At 52.9% G+C, this 26,388-nt stretch overlaps 8 protein-coding genes across 8 annotated transcripts; 5 read left to right on the top strand and 3 right to left on the bottom strand.

Moving 5' to 3' along the window:
- Positions 1-667: 667 nt before the first annotated feature.
- Positions 668-4,799, bottom strand: AA0111_g9231 (Vegetative incompatibility protein; the record flags this gene model as incomplete). Its single annotated transcript, XM_028655767.1, has 3 exons — positions 668-2,689; positions 2,741-4,322; positions 4,381-4,799. The coding sequence occupies 3 exons, from the start codon at positions 4,797-4,799 to the stop codon at positions 668-670; spliced, it is 4,023 nt and encodes a 1,340-aa protein (XP_028503225.1).
- Positions 4,800-5,292: 493 nt separating this feature from the next.
- Positions 5,293-6,966, top strand: AA0111_g9232 (hypothetical protein; the record flags this gene model as incomplete). Its single annotated transcript, XM_028655768.1, has 1 exon — positions 5,293-6,966. The coding sequence occupies one exon, from the start codon at positions 5,293-5,295 to the stop codon at positions 6,964-6,966; it is 1,674 nt and encodes a 557-aa protein (XP_028503222.1).
- A 1,307-nt stretch (positions 6,967-8,273) lies between these two features.
- Positions 8,274-8,612, top strand: AA0111_g9233 (hypothetical protein; the record flags this gene model as incomplete). The annotated part of the gene is made up of 1 exon (XM_028655769.1): positions 8,274-8,612. The coding sequence occupies one exon, from the start codon at positions 8,274-8,276 to the stop codon at positions 8,610-8,612; it is 339 nt and encodes a 112-aa protein (XP_028503223.1).
- Positions 8,613-10,969: 2,357 nt separating this feature from the next.
- On the bottom strand, positions 10,970-13,549 carry AA0111_g9234 (hypothetical protein; the record flags this gene model as incomplete). The annotated part of the gene is made up of 3 exons (XM_028655770.1): positions 10,970-13,258; positions 13,307-13,495; positions 13,547-13,549. 3 exons carry the CDS (start codon positions 13,547-13,549, stop codon positions 10,970-10,972), a joined length of 2,481 nt encoding a protein of 826 aa, XP_028503221.1.
- Positions 13,550-16,958: 3,409 nt separating this feature from the next.
- Positions 16,959-19,027, top strand: AA0111_g9235 (Transcriptional regulatory protein; the record flags this gene model as incomplete). Its single annotated transcript, XM_028655771.1, has 2 exons — positions 16,959-17,091; positions 17,163-19,027. 2 exons carry the CDS (start codon positions 16,959-16,961, stop codon positions 19,025-19,027), a joined length of 1,998 nt encoding a protein of 665 aa, XP_028503301.1.
- An 872-nt stretch (positions 19,028-19,899) lies between these two features.
- On the top strand, positions 19,900-21,051 carry AA0111_g9236 (hypothetical protein; the record flags this gene model as incomplete). Its single annotated transcript, XM_028655772.1, has 1 exon — positions 19,900-21,051. One exon carries the CDS (start codon positions 19,900-19,902, stop codon positions 21,049-21,051), a length of 1,152 nt encoding a protein of 383 aa, XP_028503219.1.
- Positions 21,052-21,622: 571 nt separating this feature from the next.
- On the top strand, positions 21,623-23,944 carry AA0111_g9237 (Pre-mRNA-processing factor 39; the record flags this gene model as incomplete). Its single annotated transcript, XM_028655773.1, has 4 exons — positions 21,623-21,712; positions 21,762-22,081; positions 22,387-23,571; positions 23,872-23,944. 4 exons carry the CDS (start codon positions 21,623-21,625, stop codon positions 23,942-23,944), a joined length of 1,668 nt encoding a protein of 555 aa, XP_028503220.1.
- Positions 23,945-24,538: 594 nt separating this feature from the next.
- On the bottom strand, positions 24,539-26,334 carry AA0111_g9238 (Gamma-glutamyltransferase; the record flags this gene model as incomplete). Its single annotated transcript, XM_028655774.1, has 2 exons — positions 24,539-26,019; positions 26,070-26,334. 2 exons carry the CDS (start codon positions 26,332-26,334, stop codon positions 24,539-24,541), a joined length of 1,746 nt encoding a protein of 581 aa, XP_028503226.1.
- Positions 26,335-26,388: the final 54 nt, after the last annotated feature.

Consider the following 26,388-nt stretch of genomic DNA (forward strand, 5'->3'; position numbering starts at 1 on the left):
ACATTCGCCAATACCTCAGCCTTGAATCCTCTACTAAAGTCCCTCCCTATGTGCTGGGACACCCGCCGTGCTAGGACAAATGAGGGGTACTTTGACTTCTACCACTTCGCTTTCTGCGCGCACGTTAGAAATCTTAAGAAAATTATAATATCTCTATACTAGAGCTATCTGTTAACCTACTCTAACACACCTAACTAAAAATTACAGCGCTGTTACTGCTCTCCTTGCGTAAGTTATAGTAGACCTTTCTTCTGTGCAAAATAGCAATGCTTTACTACAGCGCTACACGAACGCTTGTAGAGTCTACAAGATCCTGGAAAATCGCGGCTATGCCTAAGAGACCTAGCGATAGCGTGGCAAGGTATGTTTAGCTTCGTGGCGCCTGCAACGCCTATGTTTATGCAAGATCGCAGTCGCGATTAGTACCTCGGCTTACGCTAAGCGGCCCTGCACATTTTATGTAATCGTCTTCGCGTAATCTATTTCTAGCGGCTGTCACAGCTGTGGCTTAGCTCTAGCGGATGATTTAAGCGGATAAACTCTTGCGCGAAGATCGTTCTTAGGCGAGATCGCTATTAACAAGGCCTGTAATATATAGTAACTGTTTATACTACGCCGCAAAGCCTTCACTGTGCTTGTAATAAAGCGATTCTATTAATGCACAATGCTAGGAGATCCTAAGCAGAACCACACGACCAGATACAAGCCCTAGACAAGCTATGTCCCCGCATACTGCAGTCGAGCTTGATCGATACTCTGGCGGGAGCCACAAGGCGCGTTGCTGGTTGCGCAATATCCACTGATCCTGCACTGCAGCGTAGGAGGACTGCGGCTGCGGCCTTGGGAGCGATGTGACAACAGTAGTTTGAGGCAAAGGAATATCGCCTTGGTCCGTGTGAAGTACCTGGCCATCTGACGAGAACTTAATATAAGTTATGTACTTAGAAGGGCTTCCAAGCGTGCTGCGACACGTCCCTGTCGCTGCCTCCCACAGCCGTACTGTGTTGTCGCCAGATGCCGAGGCGACCAGCTGCCCGTCGGGCGAGAAGGCTACCGCGTAGACATAGTTGGAATGGCCCTCGAGCGTGCTGCGATGCGTCCCTGTCGCTGCCTCCCACAGCCGTACTGTGTTGTCGCCAGATGCCGTGGCGACTAGCTGCCCGTCTGGCGAGAAGGCAACCGCCGTGACAAATTTGGAATGGCCCTCGAGCGTGCTGCGATGCGTCCCTGTCGCTGCCTCCCACAGCCGTACTGTGTTGTCGCCAGATGCCGAGGCGACCAGCTGCCCGTCAGGCGAGAAGGCCACCGCACTGACATCATCAGAATGGCCCTCGAGCGTGCTGCGATGCGTCCCTGTCGCTGCCTCCCACAGCCGTACTGTGTTGTCCCAAGATGCCGAGGCGACTAGCTGTCCGTCAGGCGAGAAGGCCACCGCCCTGACTCCACCGGAATGGCCCTCGAGCGTGCTGCGATGCGTCCCTGTCGCTGCCTCCCACAGCCGTACTGTGTTGTCGCCAGATGCCGAGGCGACTAGCTGCCCGTCTGGCGAGAAGGCCACCGCACTGACATCATAGGAATGGCCCTCGAGCGTGCTGCGATGCGTCCCTGTCGCTGCCTCCCACAGCCGTACTGTGTTGTCCCAAGATGCCGAGGCGACTAGCTGTCCGTCAGGCGAGAAGGCCACCGCCCTGACTCCCCCGGAATGGCCCTCGAGCGTGCTGCGATGCGTCCCTGTCGCTGCCTCCCACAGCCGTACTGTGTTGTCCCAAGATGCCGAGGCGACTAGCTGCCCGTCTGGCGAGAAGGCCACCGCACTGACAACATCGGAATGGCCCTCGAGCGTGCTGCGATGCGTCCCTGTCGCTGCCTCCCACAGCCGTACTGTGTTGTCCCAAGATGCCGAGGCGACTAGCTGCCCGTCTGGCGAGAAGGCCACCGCACTGACATCAAAGGAATGGCCCTCGAGCGTGCTGCGATGCGTCCCTGTCGCTACCTCCCACAGCCGTACTGTGTTGTCGCCAGATGCCGAGGTGACTAGCTGTCCGTCAGGCGAGAAGGCCACCGCACTGACATCATCAGAATGGCCCTCGAGCGTGCTGCGGTGCGTCCCTGTCGCTGCCTCCCACAGCCGTACTGTGTTGTCGCCAGATGCCGAGGCGACTAGCTGTCCGTCTGGCGAGAAGGCCACCGCCGTGACAAATTTGGAATGGCCCTCGAGCGTGCTGCGATGCGTCCCTGTCGCTGCCTCCCACAGCCGTACTGTGTTGTCGCCAGATGCCGAGGCGACCAGCTGCCCGTCAGGCGAGAAGGCCACCGCACTGACATCATCAGAATGGCCCTCGAGCGTGCTGCGGTGCGTCCCTGTCGCTGCCTCCCACAGCCGTACTGTGTTGTCGTAGGATGCCGAGGCGACCAGCTGCCCGTCGGGCGAGAAGGCCACCGCTGTGACTTCCGAGGAATGGCCCTCGAGCGTGCTGCGACACGCGTCCCAATCTGCTTCTGTTTCAGACAGCATCTTGGCCTTCTCTGGCACTTGGTCTGCAAAGGTTTGTCGTACAAGACTGTTCTTTGGTGCAAACACGAGCGTGGAGTAATAGATCTGCAGCGGCGCATCTGTAAGCACAGATTGGAATCGCAGCACGAACCGCTTAGCGTCGTGAAGAAAGGCTGCAAATAACTTTGCGGATGGCTGCGTTGCACGTTAGCAACATAAGAGAGAAACATCTTAGAGAGATCTTACGCTCGCAAGTGCCTGCAGGCTGTCGAGTGAGTCGACGCATCTGCTCGATTCCCTCATGAGGCTCATAGCCTCGAGCCAATGCAGAAGGTGCTGCTGCAGAAAGAGGTGCGTTATGTCTCCGTCTACGATGTTTTGTTGACCCTGCTTGAGATGATCCACCCAGTAACGACACGCATACTGTAGGTCAGGTGGCAGACTGCTAGCAATCGTACCTTCGTCGATCTCGCTTCTTAGGACCCCAGGCTCTGAAAGGCTGCACATGTCTTGGTGTAGGCCGGTTAATCCAGACATAAGCTCAAGACAGCGAGATGCAAGCTTCTTGTGTGTGCTTTTCTCATCCACCCAGAACAGGCTCTTTCCCTGTTTTTGGGGGTCGACGAGGAACTCGCGGAAAGACAAGTGCAGGAGTCTGATCGGAATATCCTCACTGTTGGGAACACTGAGAACGGAGTGCAGGGCGTCCAGCCGACGTTCGACTTGCTTCTGTGGAACTTGAAGAAGGCGCGAAAGGGAGCCGAGAGGAAGTGGGCTCGCTAAAATGACTATGCTACCTACGAGTCCACGGAAGGCGTGCAGCCAGTCTTCTCTATCTCTTTCTTCCTGCTCAACAAGCAATTGGTCTAGGACGGGAAGGTAGGTTCGGTCGAGCTGTGAAAAAGCCGCCTTCGGATACTGCAAGACCTTGTTCAAGTACTCTTCAGGGTCGCCTCCTTTTGTGCCAACATATCGACATACGGTAGCAGCATAGATAAATAGTGGCACAGCTAGCTCAACCAAGGCCATGATCTGTTGTTGCGCAGGCCAGCCCAAGGCTAGCATGCGTTCTTTTCGTATCACACCAAGCTCATGCTCCAGGAACAGACGGATGTCATGTTCAATTGTGCTCCTTAGTACCTCATGGAGGACGAGGTCTTGGTATGTGCCGTTCGGCATCTCTCTGAAGCCCAGGCGGATGTGGAGCTCGGGCCGGCTAGTCACCACAATCCGCAGCGGCACCGGGCGAACGTCTTTTGTCTGAGCGAGCAGCTGGAGGATCGTTCGAATGTCTGCTTCTCGCTCACACTCGTCCAGCGCGTCGATCACGATAACACGCGCCACGACCTGCGAACGAGCCTGCTTTATTCCCAAGAGTGGCTGCAAGATCAGCTTCTCGAACTGATCTTTCAGGGCCTTGTGTGAGATCGTCGGGTTCTCGTCGAGCGTCTTCCTAATACCAGGCAGCATCCCTGGCTCGCAGGCAACTAGATCGGTGGCGATGGTGGTAAAGAACCGTGAGGCGTTGCCGCGCTCGCCCTCGCCTTTCTTGAAGAAGAAGCTGGCTCCAAGCTGCCCTCGACTGGCGAACGACTGAGCGACCGTCCGCGCTATCGTAGACTTTCCCGTGCCCGCCATGCCGCTCAGCCAGAATATCGACTTGCCATCCTTGTTGTTCGCCCATCTTGTGATCTCGTCTAGCAGCTCGGTGCGGGTGTTCGGTAGGCATCGTGCGTTGTGCTCTTCGTTGTGGGAGTTGAAGGAGGCGCCTATCGCGACAGGCAGTTTGGCCAGATCAAGCTTCTGGTCTATGTTGAACACAACAACTCTGCATGGTCAGTGAGAGGCTGGATCTGCGTACGACAGATCTGGGTACCGAAGCTTACGTCTGGTCGACCTGCAGTGCTAAGCTGAATGTCTGCTCGTATCCTTGCAAGTTTAAAACGATCTTGTCCACCTGCTTACTTGTAAACGGCCATTTGAGCGCACGGAGGCCAAAACGACTCATAGTCTTGCGAGTTTTTCCTGGATCTAGCTTTGCTCCTACGCTCTTCAGCTCCTCTCGGCATTGTTCGAGCGAGCTAAACAGGTCCTGGGTGGTAGAGAGCCGCGTCTTGTCCTGGCTGCCGAGGAGCTGCTTAATCTTCTCCAGGACGTGGGTGATATCGCTGACCGTTCTCCGCACACGCTCGATATCATCTATCGCGTCCTTGACAGCCACGGAGTACTGGTAGCAGAGCGAGGCGATCTTGGCGGATATGTCGATTACTGCGATGACGCTTGCTGCGCCCGAAAGGCCGTCCATGATGCGAGGTCTGCGAGGAACATGAAGCAGACTGATTGATGGCGCTTCGCGGTTTGGTGGGCTGACGAAGCAGCCACGCCGCTGTCAGGCTGAGAGTAGTGCTGCGATCCATTGTCAGGTGCACGAGGCTGAGAGGGCTGGCACAGCTAAGCGCTGCTGCATGCGGCGCGGGGCCAGGAAGCCTTCGGAAGTATGTTTCGCCGGAAGCCGCTTGCCTATCTCGAGGGTGCGCTTGAGAAGTGAGCAGGACACTATACGAACGTTAAACTATGCGATCATTTGCAGTGCGGTGCGATTGTTTGAGCACATCTACAACTTATCAGGCTAGGTACAGTATAATGGCACCATTCGAGGCTGCGTTGTGTGCTTGCTATTTTTAGAACAGGCTTTGTTCGTTCCCCTGCTGCATGTCATCAGAGCGGCAGGCTCACTCTCGTTACGTTGAGGTTGTTCGTTACTGCCTCTCTGCCAGGTTATCACCATATTCGCGATTATGGATCGTGCCAGTCAGGCACTGGCGGCAGCCTTCTTCGCAGACCAGCCTGGGACATACCGCGCTGTTGCAGAGAAGAGCCATGTTCCTCGCTCCACCCTTCATCGTCGTAAGCACGGAGGGACGTCAAAGGAAGTGAAAGCCCAACGCCAGCAATACCTTACTGTAGAGGAAGAGAGAGCGCTTGTTTCGTTCTTGCTGCTAATGTCTAGCCTTGGACAACCCGTTCGGATCAAGTACATACCTACGCTAGCCTTCAGCATCGCCCGCCGGCGGTCCACAACGAATAATCCGATCAAGCCTCCGGGCAAGAACTGGGCGCGCGCCTTCGAGAAACGCCATCCCGAACTCAAAGCGAGACGAGTTAGGTCGATAGACTGGAAGCGCCACGAGAACAGCATATACGATAAGGTAGTAGAATGGTTTCAGGTGATCGGCAAGGTGCTGCAGGACGCAGCGGTACTGCCGGAGAACGTGTACAATATGGACGAGACGGGCGTCATGCTGAGCAAGCTTGGCTCGGTCAAAGTCCTGGCAGGTAAGGACGATAGACGTGACTACAGAGGTGCTGGCATGAAGCGGACGATGGTGACTGCGGTCGAGTGCATAAGCGCTGACGGGAGAGCGCTGCTGCCTCTTATCATCTGGCCAGCCTCGACCCACCGAAGCAACTGGACTACGTATCCGACGCCTGGATGGCACTATGGATTCTCTGACAACGGATATAACGACTCTAAGGTCTGCCTAGAGTGGCTTACGCGTGTTTTTGATCCTCAGACTAAACAGCTAGCTAGTGGGAAACCACGAGTGCTAATCTGCGACGGCTTCGGAACTCACGAAACACTAGAGATCCTGGAGTTTTGCTTTGGTAACAACATCATGCTGTGCCGCCTCCCCTCTCACACTTCCCATAAGCTGCAGCCGTGCGACGTTGGAGTGTTTGCGCCCTTGAAAACGGCCTATCGCGACCAGGTCGAACGACTGAACCGAGGGGGCATAGACACGGTCGGAAAAGAGGACTTCACCTCGTTATACGACCCCGCAAGAACAAAGGCGTTCACGAGGCGGAATATCACGGCTGCTTGGTCCGCAAGTGGCTTGTTTCCGTTCAACCCACAGAGAGTGCTACGAGACACACCAAAGCCGCCTGTAGGTCTTACGGTTTCTACAGCTAGTGAGATTATGCGACCCAACCCTGGAGACGAAGTACCAGTGACACCGGCAACACCGGTGAATGCAGATGGTCTGATGTCGCTGCATGATCTGATCAAACAGGACGCTTCCAGGCTCGATGAACTAAGTGAAAAGCGCTTACGGAGACGTGTACAGAAGCTGGCGAGTGCGGCTCAAATCTCCTTCGCCAAACAAGGTCTCCTGCAGGACCACAACCGGCTCTTGGCTAAGATCAACAGCGAAGCTAAGGTCCGCCGAGCGACTCCATCGGTTGTGCTAGGCAAGGGAAAGGCGAAGGTGATGAGTTATGAGGATCTCGAGGAGGCGCGAGCAACGCGTGCGGCCAGAGACAAAGCCATCGCGGGGAATGGCAAAGCAAAGCGCGGTCGTAAGCGTAAGGTCGCTGAGCAGGAGTTGTGTGTACCAGAGCCAGTTACCCAAGTCGCAAGGACGAGCGAAGTTGCAGGGCCATGGAGAGCGCCTGTAGCGCGGATGTATTAATGTTAGACTAGCTGTATAATGATCATAGAGATAGAGAAGCAAATCTAGTCTCGCGCAGCGCTGTCAGTAGTTGCTTCAATCACTGTTTTAACGCCGGAGTTTGAATATCTCAAGCATCGACACAAAAGCCGAGGCTATGCACAGCCACAAGCCTGTCAGCCACAGTTTGTAAATTACATCGAAGATGATTACGTGAGGCGCGCGGGGTCCCTTACCGCTAGCCGAAGTAGCGATCCGCCTGACGACCCTGCATAGTTTTAGGCACCACAGCAGGCGCGAGGCTGATTATGGTTTCCTGTGCTAACAGGGGCTTCTTAGGGCTAGAAACATTTCTTCTGTACGTGTAGCGGGTCCCTAAAGGTTGAAAGTAGTGCGATAGCAGGGCCACGCTGTTGTGCACACAATAAAGGTCGTTTGTAACGTTTGCAAGAAGGGCAGCAATAGCAACGTAATTTTTAGTTGAGAGTATTGGGATAAGCGTACAAACAGCTCTAGTATATCGCTGACACAAACTTACAGCGATTATTAGGGTTTGCGAAGAAAGCGAAGTGCTGAAAGTCAAAGTACCCCTCATTTGTCCCAGCACGGGGGGTGTCCCAGCACTTAGGGAGGGACTTTAGCTTATCTTGCAAACGATATCGCTCAGTCCAATAACTCGCTCAGCTCAAACGGGTGGCACACCATCACTCCAAAGCCGAACGCACGCAATCCACGCCGAGCCTCCAATTTCTATTGAAGCTATTCAGACCCAAAAGAGGTAACCTCAACACCAGACCTCCACCCTGACGCCCTCTTTCAACAGTAAAGCAATCCCTTGTTGAGTCTCCAAGGAAAACGTATGTGCTTTGTGTTCTAGGCATTGTGCCGTCCGGCGCAGGAAGCTAAAAGCCTTCTAGGAGCAAGTCAACCGTGAACTATTGAGCCTTTTATGGTCTGGAAGAGCTCGTTTACGCTGAAAGATATGGGTACGGCCTTGACCTACTCTGTTCGGAGTGATCCCTTGAGGAACCCGCATTCACCTGAGTATCCACTGCGCTATTGGACGAATGCCCATTGACCTTCACCCCACAAACCTATTGAGCAATAGAGTGGTCTATTCATGCAATTCGGAATCAGTAGCGAGGTGGAATGCCTTCAACTAATGCCTTTGTGTGTCTATGTCTATCGTACTTAAATACTCCTCTACTCCTGCACCAGTATCTTTCGTCACCGACTACAACTTTAAGGACCACTATCAATCACTTGGTCAATAGTCGATCTGTCCCGACCTCTACCGTTCATTATCACCCGACATATAATTCGACACTATGAGAATCAACGCGATCATCGCCTCTGCCATCCTGGCTGTCACCGTCTCCGGTGCCGCTCTGCCACTACCTGCTGCCGCCGCTGTCCCTGCCACTATCGGCCAGCGTGAAGCTAAGGCTGAGGCTGCGTGGAAACCTCCAAAACGTCCTTACGGCCTACCCATTGGCGGCAAGCGTGAGGCTGCCCCCGAAGCTGAAGCCGAGGCTGGCGTTCCGAAGCGTCCTTACGGCCTGCCTATTGGTGATAAGCGTGAAGCTGCTCCTGTGGCTGCGTGGAAACCCCCAAAACGTCCTTACGGCCTGCCTATTGGTGGTAAGCGTGAGGCTGATGAGGAATAAACCTCTCGCCATCGATACCTTACCTGCCGTCTATACGGATCACAACAACGACCATTTCCATTACACCGATGAGAACATCTCATTATTTCACTTCGGAACACTCGACGCACACCTGATCATTCGCAAGTCATATATACGCAATTTTTATACTTGCAATTTGGTCATCAACTACTATGCGACGAGCCTTGTACAGTCATCTCGAAGGCTCTACATTATGTTGTCTCTATCACAGGCATGCTCCAGTACTGAAACATACACAGAGCGTGACCGGTCTCTCGCCTCTTGGGTTACATTCCCTGTATCAAATGATATGTACCACAGTAGGAGGACAGCTGGTCTATTTTCTAATTTCTCGTATAAATAACTGATCGAACGACATCGGCCTGCTTGAATACCTCGCTGGTTCTATTAATTTAATCATATTTGTATCTGACAAAATGATTTCTTCCTGCTTTGGTGCGTCTTTTCCATACTAACTTACTACTTTGATACATACTTCGCATGCCCTTGAGAGCACCGCTGGTGATGGTTCTCTCATCATCGACTCACAAGGGAGCATTCTTCAGGTCAATCTCACATACTAACCTAAAAAAAAATATTGCTGGTGTGTTCAAGTCCCGCTGTTATCCATTTGCCGCTTCATCTCCGGCTTGAAATCATTCGTGCTCCTCTCAGAAATAGCCAATAAACGGTACTATTATTGCGATATCAGTCTCCACGTCTATAACCAATCATTATGATCCGTCTGTCACTTCACATTCATGTCACGACTCACAGGCAATCTTGACAGCTGTCAGTGCGACCTTGCTTCGCAACGTGCGTCATCTTGTTGGAAGAAGTGGCCCTATACAAGTAACCTAGTTCATTCACATGTTCGTGTTCGCCCATATCTCTCAAAAGAGAGGTAACTTTACCAGAATGTTGGGCCACAGGAATGAAACTGCGCGATGATGGTGGAGGATACAGGATTTGTACTATCAAACGTTTAGGCTAGAATGCGAATCGGAGACTGTGCGACACGAAATAGACATTCAATTTGCTGATAGGTGACTCGAGAGTGATATTATCTCAGATTTACAGCGCATTCTAAATAATAGCTTGGGTTGGTCTACGACTTCGGATGTGATCATTGATTGTTTCTTCCATTTTCCAATACGTTGATGTAGCGTATATTTGCTTACCATAATTCCAGAATGAAGTATCTACATAAAGCCACATAACTATACACTAAAGTTCGAGAGACTGACAAGTGTCCAAGCTATTGTATCACGAATCCTACATGCCTCCAGTAACAATTTGTCACTCATTGAATATCGCAATATTGAACGTTTGTCATGTTCACAACCCAAACCGCCCCTTTGGTAGAAAAAACCATCCAATGCATTTCACAAGACACGTTCTGAACGAATAGTCTTAGTTACCACTATCGCGGTTCTCGCTTAGCATATCACATATGAGGCGTCGTTTGAAAAGCAGGTGATAGCCGTTCATGCAGAAAATCATGCGAACGCATGATGCGAGACATGTGCTTTAGGCATTAAGGCGTGTGTTTGTAACGAAATGACTCGAAATAAGCAAGCAGAATAATAGAGCATAATTAACAGTATTTTGTGTGTATGTTGACAACATATATGATTGACGTGTTTAGGGGCGACGTGGTTTCGTGATGGGGCTGTGTCGGCCGGGAGTGTACAACACACACCGCCGGCCGGCCCCCAAGTGTCATATCGGAAACCGAGTGTTTTGAACGGCGCGAAAAGCACAGATGTTTCGAAGAGCGACGGTGGACTGGTAGCTGTACGTGGACATGCCAAGACGGTGGACATGGAAGGGGTATATTGTATGACGTTCATCGTATTCATTGATAGTACCATATTTTCGTCCACCATTCCGCCCCACTCATACACCCATCCCGCTCAATCTCAACGTAACGACAGCTTTTGACCAATAGCATAACAGCATAATACCACCCTAGCCAATGAGTGATCGTTGTAGGACTTCCACGCTCGAGCAAATAACTGATCCAAACCCCCAAACATTACCAAGTTCAAGCCATAAGTAGCCAATAACGTTCCATGCCTTGCGGCCCCGCTCAGCGTTCCAAGTCTTTAGATGTATGTAGTAATGAAAACAAATATACGCTGTCTCCAAGAGATTGGGAGAAGACACAATGAACAGTAACATGCGGCGTATAGCAAAAAGCGTCAACGGAAAGGGTATAATAGCGGGTCATGATCGGACTAAGGAAGAGGAGATTGCGCAAAATCAACAACGGACAGAAAACACGCTCGCTTGCTAGACAAAAAAAGATACCTGGAAACAATAAGGAAGAGATGAGGTGCACGCTGGTGCAGCGATCACATGTTGGCCCCGTTGACATTGACTTCGTAGCCATCGCTCTTAGCTTTCAAGGCCTTTGCCAACATGAGCTCGCGCATCCAGTCGATCCTCTGGTCTTTGGTGGTTACGGCAAAGTGCTGCACCTTGCCATTCGGCATAACCTTCTTGACGTCGCCCTTTCCAGGTGCAGCAGGTACAAGCTGAAACTCGAATGCGGGAGTGGAAGCGGAAGACTTCTCCTTGTGGTGACCGGAAGAAAGTTTCAGAGCCTTGAATTTGGCGGAAAGTTTGTTGGAAGCGAGTGATGAGCATGCTACGGCATAATCATCCACATCAATGGTCTGCAACGCGGAGGAAGACGGCAGCTCGTTGGGATGCATAGCTAGCATCGTGCCCTGAAGGCGGAAGTGGTGGTCTTGCCATTCGTGACGCAGAAGCTTGGTACGTCGCTTCTTCATCCAGCCGTGGTGATTCACACCCTTGTACACGAAGCCTCCCTTGGGCAAAGGCGCAATAGTGTCGCCAGCTTCGCTATCGAACGGCTTAGTGGCTTTGAGTGGCGACGAGCTAGCGCTATCACTAGTACTGATGGAATCGTCAAAGATGGTCCCCCGCAGGGTGTCGTCGTCCGAGTGGGCTGTTGGGCTGAATACGCGATCTTCAGCAAGAACGGGCATGGGCAACGAAGGGCGTCGCCGGTCATGACGCGATCCAACCCTTTGAATTTGGGGTTGGTATTGCATGTTCGGAGGCACGGACTGGCTTGTGTCACGACTAAGTGGCTCGTATTGCACAGCAGTCACAGGGACGTCCATCTCAGAGAACGGCGTACCGAACCGGTAGACCCCGCCCGGTGACGCCGTCCTACATGGCGAGAAAGCGGTGTCGGGTGCGAGGTACTGGTGTGTTGGGATTCCACTGCGTGGATTACCAGCAGGCTGGGCAGACATTGAACGTGCCGGGGGGATCGTCAATTTGGGGAGGCTCTTGAGGTTCGAGTGAGGAGCCGGCATAAACTCTGGGGGATGCAGAGCTGGAGTTGAAGGTGTCTGGCTAAAAGGATCGAATGACTTTGTGGTATGCGCCGACGTAGATGCAGAAAAGGCTGAAACCTGCGGGTAGTGCTGTTGCTGTGGTATCACCAAGAAGGGCCGGGGTGGGTATGATTCTGTAGGTGGAGTTGGGGGAGCCTCAATTGGAGTAGCGCTGACGAAGGGCTGCTGCTGACCCTGTAGGGTAAGAAACTGTCGTACGTTGTCTTGCGGGTCGCGTTGCTCGAACTTTTGTAGGTCCTGAAGAGTAAAGTCAGGTAGCTGGCCAGGCCCCAACACATCGGACGATGCTACCACGGACGGTACCACAACGGAAGGAGTAGCTTCTGAATTCGGGCGGTGGACGTTCTCCACTACGTGAGATGCTGTGTGGGGGTTGCCTGGGTCGCCAGCAATGAAGATATGACCACCCTTCTCGGGCGAAATAGGAAAGCCGTGTTCCTGTTGAAGTCGGGCAAGCTGCCTTTGTTGTTTCCTCCATTTGGCGCATCGTTCACCCTTTGCGCATACGTGCGGCTTAGGTAGTAGTTGTTCGATTGCTACGATCGAGACGGAATGTGCAGGAGTAATAACATCGTCTGTTAAGTGACGCCCTCGCGACTTGTCGCGCCGACTAGCCTTTCGGCCCTTGCTCTTGGACCTGTTCCTTGCCTCTGTGCACGGCCGTTCGATGTCCTCGAATGGAGTTGGGATGGCTGCTGGAGCAGTTGGCGACATCAGGCCATCCGCGGTGCGCAGCGAGTCGATTTGGTTCCACAATTGATGCCTCTTGCCGAAGGACTGAATTTCCAATTCCTTCAGATCGTCGAATTGCAAATCTAGCAAAACAGCACCTGAGATATCGTGCTGGATGAACTTGTCAATTACATCGTCTTCAAACCCATTTTGATACATCCAGGTGGCCACATCCTTGGAAGTCCAGGCACGCACTTCGGCATTGTCCAAGTGGGCAACTGCCAGAGCGATGTTGTTGTACTCCCTCTGAGGGACGATGGTTTCGGGAGTCGCCTCTCGGAACGAGGTCGGATGACGGAGTGGAGTTTCTTTTGGCAGTAAAGGCGACATTTGCATTACTTGGGCGTCGTCGTATAGAAAGTCGTTGGATGATACTGAAGCACGGAAGAGGTGTGGCCCTTTAGGACCTTCTACTGACTTTCGCTCCGGCCAATAGGCGAACTGCGGCCGTACCTCTTCCCCAGGAGTCTGTACTTCCTCGAATGTCGATATCGTTGTTTGACTTCGCCTGTTGTCGCTCTTTGTGGGGTCAGTGTCGCGTATGCAGTCAGAGCAAGGAAAACATACAGACGAGCCACTGAATTCCTCAAATTCGCTAGAATCATCTTCGATATCTGTATATGCGACACTAATATGCGAAAGTGGACGTTCCAGCGATGACCGGATCGTTAGAGCACTAGAAAAGAACGACTGCGCCTTTCCTCGTTCGAACATTTCCACGCCCGGCTCCAGCGGGGTGATGGGTGTCATGGCCTGCTGATGGACATGTTAGAATCGCGCATAGAGCGGGAAGTGAATGTAGCTTACCATGATCACGAGTTTGCAGTGTACACGCTCTGTAGTAGGGAATATGGTTGTTCGGAAGACTGCTAACAACTATTCCGAGCGAATGTCGCGAGCATGGCATACACACGGTAACAGCACAACGATCGAAAACGGAGAAAGGGACCCTTCGGGTGGAGAGCGCTTGAGAGTCTTTTGTAGAGGTTGCTTGGGCGCCGTTGACGGTGGGGGTGTGTGGTTCGACAATATCACATTGGAGCTGCTGCACGAGACAGCGCATGCCTGCTTAAGCCGGCCACTGAGGCATTCGAGTCCTGGAGAGACACCGCTCTTCGGCCAATGTGAATCCGGGCCTTTCCCGCCCGCATGCTGGTCGAGGTTTAGGCTGGCGCTTAGACTCGAGCGTTGAGAGGGCAGGAGACGGCCGCCATTCGCTGGAGTGCAGATTGGCTTGCAGGCTAATTCTGCTCGATGAGGACACTTAAATGCCATTAATATCTCGCAGCGCAGGCCAGACGCATGAAAAGGCCAGGGTCGTCGCGGGTCCACTCATGATCAGGGTCGACGGCAGCGGATCGTGTCGCCGCTTGTCGAGGGCAGATGCGACGAAGATCTGAGTTGGCCATGCCGTGCACGCTTGCTGTTGGTCGCTTCGTTGTTCCTGCGCAGCCCCAAAGTACGTACCTCGGGATTTCTTTCATCCAGTCGCGTCACTACCGCCACCGTGGCCACGGTCAAGTGACATTGGAAATGACCTTTGGTGACTTGTCGACCTTGCTGTGCTGTGTCGGTGAAGCTTCGGTTCGGAGCGTTCCAAGGCTGTGGCTGGTTGAGGTCGCTAGCCGACAGCCTCATCAGCGATATGCAGCAAGCGATATTGGCACAAACATATCACATGCGGATGCGTTCCGTGCTCGACGGCTGCGTGCAGCCCTGCAAGCCACCGACGACTCGCGCACGCTGGACCTTGTCGTCATCGCTGTAATCGCGGATCCGAACCTTTCATGCTCGCCGGACCTACCTCGATGTTTTTTGCGTTGTCGTGCGACCTGACGGGCTGGCACAAACCCCGATAGCGGGCACAAGCTTGACTCATCCCACAGCAAGCGTCCCACCGGCTATCTGCTACCGTTGCGATGCCATGGCAGACCGCTGCTCCGACCGTTGCATACTACCATCTAGCCCACCGACGGCTCTTTCTCGTGACGGCTCGCCATGGGACCCTCATCAACATGCCGACCAACGGTCGCTCAGAAAGCTCCTACACCACGAGCCCGTGACTGTAAGGTCCTGCGGCCAGCCGCGTCTTTTGCCTATTGTGTGTCCCATCATCACAATGGTCTCGTTGAAGCGTGGTTGTCCAAGGCGAATCAGCGTGCAAAGACGGCTTCCCACGACCGGACTACCAGACCGCAACTTGTGCAAGCTTGGTCCCCAGCAACTTGAATAAACCGCGCCAAGCAGAACAGAATTTCCGTCTCTTATGCTACACGCTGCATAGTTCGTGGATTTCCAGCAGAACGGCAACCGGTCCACATTTGCATGCATTACGAGGAGTCACACTGCTCTGGCGAGCTTCTGGCTCTGAAAGTTCTGCTTATGGCGCTGAAGATTTGTCTAGTTTACTATTCACTGCGGTCCCAAAGTAATGACCAGGAAGCGAGCGCAGAGGCTGTTGAGTCGTGTTCATTAGCCAGATTTGGCGTCTCAATCTATCTCGCTTCATCCATCACCTTGAGCGTCCAACAGGATGCATACAAGGCAGCATCATTTCCAAATACCGGGGAAGAATAGCGGCTTGTAGCGGGAACATGGCCATGAGCATGAATCCGCATTGTCAGGTGAGCCATCCTGTGAAGCCCAGCCGTCCGAGGAGGTACCTAGTTACTCGAGGGCCATTCGTGGACTACCAAGTATTGATTGTAATTGTCGGTAACCAATCGCGTGCTTAGCAAGCGGTATCACATCCCGAAAGGGCCTCGCTTCACACGTCTTGCAGGCATGATGTACGCTCACTAATTATGGGCATTTACTGAACGTTGAAAGGATAATTAAGGGCCTATGTTTAGCACCGGTCCTTCCCTGTCACCCTCCGAGCTCTCCGAGCCGGTGGCTTGCCCCGCAGTGTAAGCTAGGACGATGAATGCTGTCATTGGACACACGAGTTCGCTAGAAAAAGCTTGTCATGCAAATTCCAACCCCATCGACATGCACAAGCGACTTGATTCGCGTGGGAGTGCACGCTGACTGGATGCCACAGCCTGTCGTGCTATGCCAACTCGCCGCGTTACTCGAAGGCTCACCCACTCAACCTGCCCCCTCCCGCATAGCTCGGGAAAACACCATCAACCGACCTGCCGTGTTTGGTCGACAATGCGGTCTACGTTTTCGTTCGCCTAGCTACTAGCTGGTCAAGTCCCGCTGTGGAAATGATCACGACAGTGTGGACGCGAATTGGGCCGCCTCGAGTCTGCGTGACTCTGTCCTCAGTGCCCGAACGTTCTGGCTCAATGTGGCAAAAGCGAATAGATTCCAACAACAGCCGCATCTCGCCGTACCACGAGTCACTGTACATTCCTTGGGGTCGACACGAGGGCAGGTACCGACACACCACGTATACGAGACTTGCAGATGCTATGCTATCATCTACATACAGACTTGGCACACTGCAGTCCGGATCTGCACATCTGCACAAGGCCACCAGCAACGTCCGGGCCGGCCACTTATCGCAGCCGCTGCATGTGTTTCCTAGGCCCTTCCTGGATACAGCTCGATAGTGCCCCGCAAGGAGGTTGGGTCAAGAGGGGGATCAAGGCACATGGCCCCAGTCAGCGAAAACTCTCAAGTCGACATGGTAATATGCTTCCAGTACTAAATGGGTCATTTAACTTACTAAAGTCGTTGCGGGGACCAGTAAGCCGATCGATAGCCGTGGAGAGATACGCGCTAAGTACTGCAGTTGGCTTTAGCGCGGCGGGTAAGAGTGCCCCAAAATAGCAAGGAGCACAGAATGACCCCAAATGTCGACATCAGGCTGCACGCCAGAGACTAGTCGTCCAATCAATATGCCGTGTCGACATGCTGCATGGCGTTCGCATCTCCCTCCCGTTGGACGACCACCTGGCCAGATAGCAGGGTCTCCAAGAATAGATTCAGCAATATTTGTGAACAAATGTGCCGTTCGTGGTAGATATAAGGTACTTGTCTCTCACTAATATATCTCCACGCAACAGGTAGACCGCATAATTTGGTTCCGCTCCTTCCTTCACATCAAGCCCGCTGGTCAGGCTTTGAATACCCATCTTTAATTACGAGCAGCCCGGTCGAGCCCTGCCATCCTGTCCCTTACGAATCGTCCCGTCGCGCGTTAGTCGTTATTGCCGCATTGTTTACTGGCTTTCCTCATATACCACAGCTCTGGGTACATCAAGCGTCCATGTCCTCCTCGTCCGCTCCCCCATCCGCTACCAAACAGTCCTCAACCATGGTAGGGACCACAAATGCTGCTAACGCAGCAAAACAACAACAACAACAACAAGCCGCAAAAATGCACCGTCGTTCACGATCAGGTAAGGACCACCCTTCAGATGTGGATGCAGGGATCCCGCGCATGGACAATCGACTAACGGAAGCTTTGCAGGGTGCTTCACATGTCGCCTGCGACGGAAGAAGTGTGATGAAGGAAAACCGTCTTGCCGTGCTTGCAGACACCTTGGTCTCAAGTGCGAATACAAGAGGCCAATGTGGTGGAGTAACAATGAACAAAGGCGGACGCAAAAAGAAGTCATCAAAAACATCATCAAGCGCACCAAACTCAACGAGAAGACAGCACAGAGCGGCGCGATGGGCACCAACACACCACCAAGCCTTTGTCATTCAATGCAAACCGCCGACACATTCTCGGACGGCGTCAGCTGCACCCGGGCACCCTCTGTGGACTCACAAAACTCGCTGGATTACAACTTCAACCCTACTGTTACACCTGACTTTTATAACTCGACAATGCCTCCCCCAATGTTCGCCCCAGCTTTCGCCCATCCAGGACACTACGTGCCCTACGACATTGACATCAAGACCGAGAGCCAAATGTTCATCAACGACATTCCAACCCGTCGCGATTCCACACTATCATCCTACAGTCACTACCAAACCCCACCAGCTGCTGGTAACATCTACCCATCTGATGACTGGATACAGAAAGACTACTTCGAGCGCCGCGAATCCTACATTGAGGAGCCCCTCGAATTCCCCATCTTCGATTACAACACCTGCGGTACCTTCAGCCCATCTCACCAACCGTCCATTCAGGTCGAGGACTGCGATCGCCACCTTCTTAGCCATTTTCTTGAGAACATCATGCCTACAGCCTTCCCGGTCCTCGAGACAAACCAGCCCGGAGCGGCACAACGCGATGTCATCATACCCGCACTTGAGTCTAACAAGGCATACCTGCACTGCTGCATGAGCATATCCGCGTTACATATGAAGACCACCCAGAACCTTGCAGGAGAGCAAATCGACCAGGACATCCAAAGACATCGCGGTGAAACAGTCCAGCAGCTTACTGCGGCGCTCTACAGTGATAGCCAACATGGCCATACTCTCGAGGCCGCGCTTGGTATGATCTTTTTCCAGTGTTCAGTTGGCCGCTTCAACGACGGCCTAATGGATATTCCATGGCATGGCCATTTCGAAGCGGTCCAAAACCTTGTTCACAGGCTCGAGCTGCCTGCACAGATGATTGCGATGAACGGACAAGCACATGCTCAGCCTCCATTCAACATGACACTAGCTTCTTGGATCGACATTCTCGGTGCTACTATGTTGGGCAGGACACCCTCTTTCGCTGACACTTACCGCGAGAAGCTCATCGCCGACGCATCTTCTGGCCTTGCCGAACTCATGGGCTGTGAAGACCGTATCATGTATCTGATTTCGGAGATCGCTTGTCTCGAGGCGCTAAAGAACGAGAACATGGATGTCGTGCAGCTCTGCGCGCACATCAAGCTCCTTGGTGAGCAAATCAGTTTGACTGAGCCCCCTCAGGGATCACTCAACAGCGCCTACACGTCTACCGGCGAAATTCTTCCAAGGCAGCTTCGCCGCAACATGACGGCAGTCTACCGTTTAGCCGCTCGCATCTACTTGTGCAGCCTGGTGCCGGACTTTGACCGCACATCTCCCACGTTCGTCAACCTGGTTAGCGCTCTTTGTAAGGCTATGGAGTATATTCCTGCCGGTCCTGACGGATTCGACCGGTCTCTAGTATGGCCACTTTTGGTAGCTGGCTCAATCTCAGTGCAGCAATCAGGCTTCCGCAGCATGTTTGCGGAGCGCTCCGCCCTCTTGGGAGAAGCTGCAAACTTTGGCTCTTACGGAAGAGTCAAAAACCTCCTTGAAGAGGTGTGGCGTGTCAACGACGACAACCTTGCGAAGGGCAACACACAGAGTGTTCACTGGCGGGACATGATGCGACAGAAGAACTGGGACTTTTTGCTCATCTAAAAAGCCTGGATCTTCTGCTGGTATGCATCCTGGTCTGTTGTCTCTCTTCGCAAACTACATTCTCTCAGTGTCTGATGATGCTCGCCATGCCTCTTCTTGCGATGACCTGAAAAGCATTTTGCTTATTTCTTTGCATATATTTTCTTCACCACGATACCCACTTTTGTAATTCGGATACCATTGGCTCAACGAGAGCAAGGTAGCATTCATAGGGCGGAGTAGCATGGATTGGATGGCGTTGGAAGGGACTTTACGGCTGACGATATCACGGTAGAACTCGGGGTCTACTTGCCCTGGTAGGTCGGAGGTGGAAAGGGGCACAGAAAGTGCAAGGGAAGCTAGCGCAGCACCCAGGCGCCTACATGTACAGTAGAGTTGGATGGGGTTCCAGTGCGAGCGCCCATAGATGGAGGGGAAGGAATGGAGATGAAACAAGCGTATCGCTCACTGTTGCAACGCCTCAATTGTGCATATGTGAAGATGATTGGCTGCCACAGTTGGAGAGGGCAATTCGCATGTCTACTGTAGGTGTGGCGCGACAGTCGCTCGTGCCCGTTGCTGAAGAGATGCCTTTCTAATTTTAGCGAGGAACATGGGGCGGACTGCGAAGCTGCAAGTCGACGCGTACAGCAACAGACGACCAGCACGACGTTTCCAGATCGCCATCCAAGTCGGAACAAGGTAGCGGTGGGTGCATCTAGCCTTTGTGTCGACTGCATCGCGTCTCACGCCGTCGAATACGGGCCCGTACATGACTATCATTTTGCCGTCGCCGTTATTAAGACCTAGACTCGTATTCCGCCCCCACCCATTTGTATAGACGTACCGTCCCGCCTGCATCGCGCTCTCGACGTCCGAACTCCACCTTCCCAATGGCGTCTCCAGCCACGGTTCCCTTCACCTCAGTCGACACCACCACGCGGCAGCCAGCTAAGGATGAGGTCGAGTCGCCGAGCATCTCGAGCACTAATGCGCTTGCCCGCTACGAATACGAGGCGGGCCATGGCAATGCCACAACCGGCACCAAGATCCTGATGGTGGAGTGGGAGGACGACGACACAACGCGGGGAGTGCGGGGAGACTGGCACATATCGTGGGACGGCAGCACGCGTGTTCTGCCCGCCAACGACCAGCCTGCCAGCGACGTGAACCGCATGTATTTCCTGCTGCCCCCGGGTGTCGCAGTACCTACAAGCGTTACACTCACGCTACGACCACAAGACGCTAGTATATCGCCTGTGGTCTGGCATACAAATCCTCTGCCTGCTTTGTTCCCTCCTGAATTAGGAGCATCCGCGCGTGCAGCGGGTAAGAAGGGCGTCCTGCACACTATTTGGGCCAAGAAGAGGCTGCAGGTGCTGCAGAAAGAAATCGAAGCCGAATCGCGGAACAATGTCGAAGGCGTTGGTCTGCTCATGGTGGTGCAAGAAAAGGAATGGATCGAATCGACTTTTGGTGTAAATGCCAAACCAGCTGGTCTCAGCATCTCGCTGGGAGAGGCCACGTTGGCCCCAATGAAGGGCCCAGCTAGTCCACGATCACCAGGCGGAGGGCGGCTGATGGACAAGCTGGCTGGTCTGCGACTAGGTACGAGCGACAAAGACCTCACACCCACCAGCAGCGCGCCAGGCTTCTCAAATCCTCTATCGCCCGAGTCATCGGATATCGCTATTAGTTCATTTTCCGTGTTCAAAGGAGCAAATCCATCGGCACTTGCTGCGAAACCTCCACAGCAACCACAGTCTCAACCAGCCGCGCCGCCTCGCAAGGTCGCTGCACAAGCCCCTCCGCACTTCATTACAGAACAGCAAGGCGCTGGTATGATGGGCTCTTTGAACGCTCTATCCAGCCCTGCGCCTGTCTTTCAATCGCGAGGCTCATCTGGACCTGCAGACGAGGACGACAAGGACGATGGGCTCTTCGCCCTACCTATAAGTCCGAGAAGTCCTGAGGTGGGGAAAAGTCCGTTTTCATTTGCGGTAAATGAGACAGCCCCTTTCTTGAAAGAGGAGAGTGCTGTTTGATACCGTCGTACATGGGTTCGCTTTTGCGTCAGAGTGTGGTATGGATGCGCTGTGTTAGTCAAAGGGACCATGTAGCCCTACTATGAAAGTGATACCTTGGTGGATTTTTTGCCCCTGCGAGTTTTTATCGTAGTTGGAATCAACAAGAGCGAGATCTACGTTATCACAATTGCATTGATGTGGCATGAAAGCAGTCTGATCAATATTTGGTCAAGAGTGTGCTCAGCCGCCGTTGAAGCACTAGCAGCAATCTCACACATCTCACGAGACGCCTTCACAAAACGATTCTTTTTTGCTCTTGCTCTCGAGTAACTTGCAGATGTGATTGCACGTGTTGGTTGCAGACTAAAGAGATGGTTGCACGTGCTAGGCCAGCCTTACCGACCTTGGAAAGCGCTAGAGTGCATCGCTGACGAAAGTTCCCGACGCGAACTCGGGCGCAACTTCCACGGTACGAGTCGCAAAGCTCTCAACACCTACACCCATCCATCCATCCATCCTCCTCCGTCGCACCCCACACTCCTTCGACCACGAGACACGTACCGCTACCACAAAGTCGACGCGCGACAGAATGTTGACCACCGGACGCGGCAGCATTGCCCAGATCCATTACACTGGAGAAGAAGCTGCGGGTGAGATCAACAAGCTCCTCAGCGCAGTCGTACGTACTATGCCACATGATCGCGAAACTCGTGCTGACCCACGTACAGGTAGAGAACGAAGATGACTTCGAGAGATGGGAGGCGCTCGTCACTCGTGCCTCTGACCTCGAGGGTGGCGTCACCCGCAATTCCAGCCCGTCCGCCATCGAACTCGTGCGCAACGTATACGACTGCTTTCTGACCAAGTTCCCACTGTTCTTCGGATACTGGAAAAAGTATGCTGATCTCGAGTTCTCTATCGGCGGCACCGAGACTGCTGAGATGGTCTACGAGCGTGGCGTCTCGTGCATCACACCCTCAGTAGACCTGTGGGCCAACTACTGTACCTTCAAGATGGACACATCGCACGACAACGACATTATCCGAGAGTAAGTCTTGCCTTTCCTCCCCATCCCCCCTCCCCGATTCCGAGGCTCAATCTCGCCGTAGCCAGCGGGAAGTCGTGCGCATTTTGGCGCTGCGTTTTCAGATATGACACAATCTCGCTGCATACCGTCTGATGCACCTCCTCATTGCCCCATTGTACTATGCCCCACGAAAGAGCGATATGGTACGCTACGAGCCTCAAGTCGATGGCCTTGCCTTCCCCCTCGTTGGCATGATAGGTTACTTTGCAACATCACCCCCCTCCTATCCCTCCCCGTTGCTTGCTTTCGAAATACTGACCTCGCAGTTTGTTCGAGCGCGGTGCCCACTTTGTTGGTCTCGACTTCCAGAGCCACCCATTCTGGGACAAGTATATCGAGTTCGAAGAGCGCATCGGAGAGCCAACCAATGTCTCCAAGATCTACAGCCGCGTGCTACATCTTCCCATCTATCAGTTCGCCCGATACTACGAAAAGTTCTCCGTCCTGCTTAACAACCGACCAGTCGATGAGTTGGTCGATCCCGATACTCTTGAGACGATGAAGAACGCTGTTGAGCTGGAGAACCAGGGACAGCCTGAGAAGCCAGTGCTTGAGGTGGAGCGACAACTGCGTACCAAGATTCACGAGTACTACTACGCCGAATACACAAAGACGCAGCAGGACGTGACGAACCGTTGGACCTTTGAACAAACCATCAAGAGGGCTTACTTCCATGTCACAGAGCTTGAAGATGCGGAGCTCGAAAACTGGCGAAAGTATCTGGAGTACGAGGAGAAGCAAGGCGACTTCGAGCGCACCTCCTTCCTGTACGAGCGCTGTCTTGTTGCTTGCGCGCTCTACGACGAGTTCTGGCTACGATATGCCCGCTGGATGTTCTCGCAGGGCAAAGAGGAGAATGCGAGGATCATCTATATGCGAGCCAGTTGCATATTTGTACCTATCTCGGCCCCTGCAATACGCCTGAACTGGGCTCGCTTCGAAGAAAAGCTTGGTCGTATCTCTGTCGCTCGCGATATCTACTTGTCCATGCTGGACGAGGCCCCCGAGCACACCGAGACCCTCATTGCTCTGGCGGGTGTAGAGCGGCGCCACGAAGGCAACGACGCTGCGGTCCGTCTTTTGGAGGAGCACATTGGCCGTGCAAACAACCACATCGGTGGCATATTGTCTGCCGAGCAGGCCCGTATACTCTGGCAATGCAAGGGCAGTGTCGACGAGGCCCGCCAAGTGTTCAAGGACAAGCACGAACGATTCCCAGACTCGCGCGAGTTCTGGGTCAAGTACCTTGAGTTTGAAGTCGCTCAACCATCGCCCGATCAGGAAGAGGCTCATACTCGGATAAAGGCAGTTCACGAGCTCATGCGCACTAAAGGACGCTTCTCATCAGACGTCTCCAAAGAACTCTCGCACTACTACATGGCTTATCTTCTGGATCGTGGAGGCAAGGGCGCAGCCGAGGAGTACATGCAGCTGGATAAGGATGTCAACGGGTATGTATCATCTGCTAAGAGCGACTCCTCCCAAATCCCTCCCCAGAAGAAACGGAAAAGCCAGCCTCACAACGCAGCAAACAAACGTCAGCGCAAATAGTTGTGCATTAGGTCTCCTCAGCACAAGGCTGCGACGCGAGTTGCGAGTCGTCTCATGACAGCATTCTAGTGTTCATCATACCCCCTTCTTGAACTTTTAGTATTTACCATTTTTCTGCACTACACGACCACTAGCAAAACGTAATACACCACACTTCTTGTCACATTGTTGTGCTTGCTAACATTATGTTTTCGTTACAGTGCAAAGCAGATCGAAGACGTCGCTGCAGCTCCTGTTGCGCCTTCGAAGCCTAGTCACCGAACCCGCTTCTAGGAGTGCAATAGTATCTTGGTACGCACTTCTCCGATTCTCGAACTCATTGATATACTGACGGTGACGCCCAGATGAGGTGTGCTTATCCCCAATTGCTTGAGCCTTTCGCTATGTGCGAATATTGCGCTCCAAAATAATGTCTGATCAGCTGCGCCATGAACCACATCGATGCGAAATGACCTGATGCTATGCCATATCGAGGCAGATGCCCTTCTGAAGGGTATGCTTCAAACCTGGATAGACCCGCGCAGTCCATGCCATTTCATAGGTAAAACACTTTGCACTTTTCCTTTGCTTGTTTTGTTTACACTGTGAAATTTCCGGCGTTGTATTCCTTCTGATAAGATTTCGGTGACACGAGGGGAGATACTTGTAAGAGACGTTGAATTTGCTTGGGTAGCGTCAGATCGCTAGGCTGCTCGTATCGAGTTGCATTTGTACAAAAGATTATCAACAATTTACCAAATATCCAAAATGAAGTTATGCACAACCAAGTTTCATGTGTGCACGTTATCAGTAGTCGAAATCTCATTCACGACTCAATCTACGGGCACTATGAGGCTATGGCACTATAGTTATTCTCACCTTACTTATCTAGACAGCAAATCCACCGCTGTTCTTCTGTCTAGGCTCACCAGCAGCTTCGAACGTTCCATTTGTCAAGCGTCTCAAACCCTGTGCTGTACTTGAACCAGGCGCGACCCAGGTAACATTACTTCCCAGCTCCTTCAAGAAAGCCGTGGTTCCATTGTTGAATCCATACTCAAAGCTCACTTGGGCAGGCACCAACTGATCATGGATTCTTGGTTCAGCTAGCGCCTCTGCCGTTGTCAGCTTTCCATCCAAGATATGGATCAGGTTCTGGATGGTAGCTGTGATGATACGACTGCCGCCCGCAGCACCAATAGCGACGTAAAAAGCGCTCGCGATGGATGACGAGTTTAGATGTTCAACGATTACAGGGGAGATGGATGAAAGAGGGCGTTTTCCAGGGCGAATGAAGTTCGCAGGCGACGGAATGTATCCAAAAGCATTTGTCGTGTTCGGAATACTGAAGTCGTTCATCTCGTTGTTCATGATGACACCAGTTTCTGGGACGACAAGCTTGCTTCCAAAGAGTAGGTTCACGGTTGTCGTTAGTGTGACGGCCATGCCGCTCTTGTCTGCAGTTACAATATGGCTAGTTCCGGGTGTTTCGAGGGATTCGAGACCAGCGGGGTCGTAGTAGGCCACGTCGAAAGTCTTTGTGTCAGAAATCTTGGAGCGGATCTCTTTAGCTGTAGCTTCAGAGAGCATTTGCTCTTGATATGCGTCTATTCCGTCGAGGAACAGAGGGTCGCCTAGTTCAGCGCGCATGCCGTAGGCGAATCTCATACTTTCGTCAAGGCGGTGGGTAGTTAGGTTGATGTTTTCTGGGTTGCCGACTTCGGAATAGCCTTCCATAATCTTAAGTGTGGCGAGGGCGACCTCTCCTCCTGAGGGTGCGCTACAGGCTGTGAGCTTGTAGTCGCGGTAGTTTATGGTAGATGGCTTGCGAATGGCCACAGTATAATTGGAGAGGTCATCGAGGGTCATAGTTCCGTTGGCAGCTTGGAGTGCCCGGATAGTGGCTTCTGCAATAGGACCACTGTAGAATGCATCTGGACCGTCGTTTGCAATGGTCTCGAGTGTGTCGGCATAACGTTTTCGCGTAATGGTCTCGTTGAGCTTGAGCAGACGTCCTTTCGGCGCAAAATCAAGGGCAAACTCGACGTCGTCGACCAAGAAGTTGGACGATGAGGTGGCAGAGGCCATATACTTGACCAGATCTTCGTTCACTCGCCAGCCATTTCTGGCCACCTTTACAGCTGGGGTGAGCACAGTGGCCCATGGCAAGACACCGTAATTTTCGTGAAGATGTTGAAGCCCACGCAATTCACCTGGAACTCCAGAAGCGAGACCGCCATTGATGCTGGCGTCCTCATTGTTCTTGTACATGTCTTCAAATGCAGCGGCTGGTGCTGTCTCGCGGAAGTCGATGAACTCATATGTGCCGTTTGGTGCGCGTACAAGCATGAAACCTCCTCCGCCGATACCTGTGTCTGATTAGCAAGTATCCAGGCGAATGTATATATGGAAATCTTACCAGAATGGTACATGCCGACAACGCCTACACATGCTACAGTACCGACCATGGCATCTGCAGCATTTCCACCCAACTTCAGTAACTCAATACCGATATGACTGCAGATATCACTCTCCGAGGCGACAGCACCCAACTCCCCCTCCTTCAGAATGGGCTTGGAAGGGTAGTCTGACGACCATGATTCCCCACTCTTGACAGGAGTACCCAAGGCACTTTGCAACGTCAAGAGACCGGTGAAACACTTGACCAGCGATCCGCGCGCCATATTTGCAGCAGCACAGTATTGACGAAAGGAGGGAGGAAGAACAAGCTCACCAAG

The sequence above is a fragment of the Alternaria arborescens genome (genome assembly GCF_004154835.1).
Source record: "Alternaria arborescens strain FERA 675 chromosome Unknown contig_25, whole genome shotgun sequence".
In the NCBI taxonomy this organism is placed as follows: domain Eukaryota; kingdom Fungi; phylum Ascomycota; class Dothideomycetes; order Pleosporales; family Pleosporaceae; genus Alternaria; species Alternaria arborescens.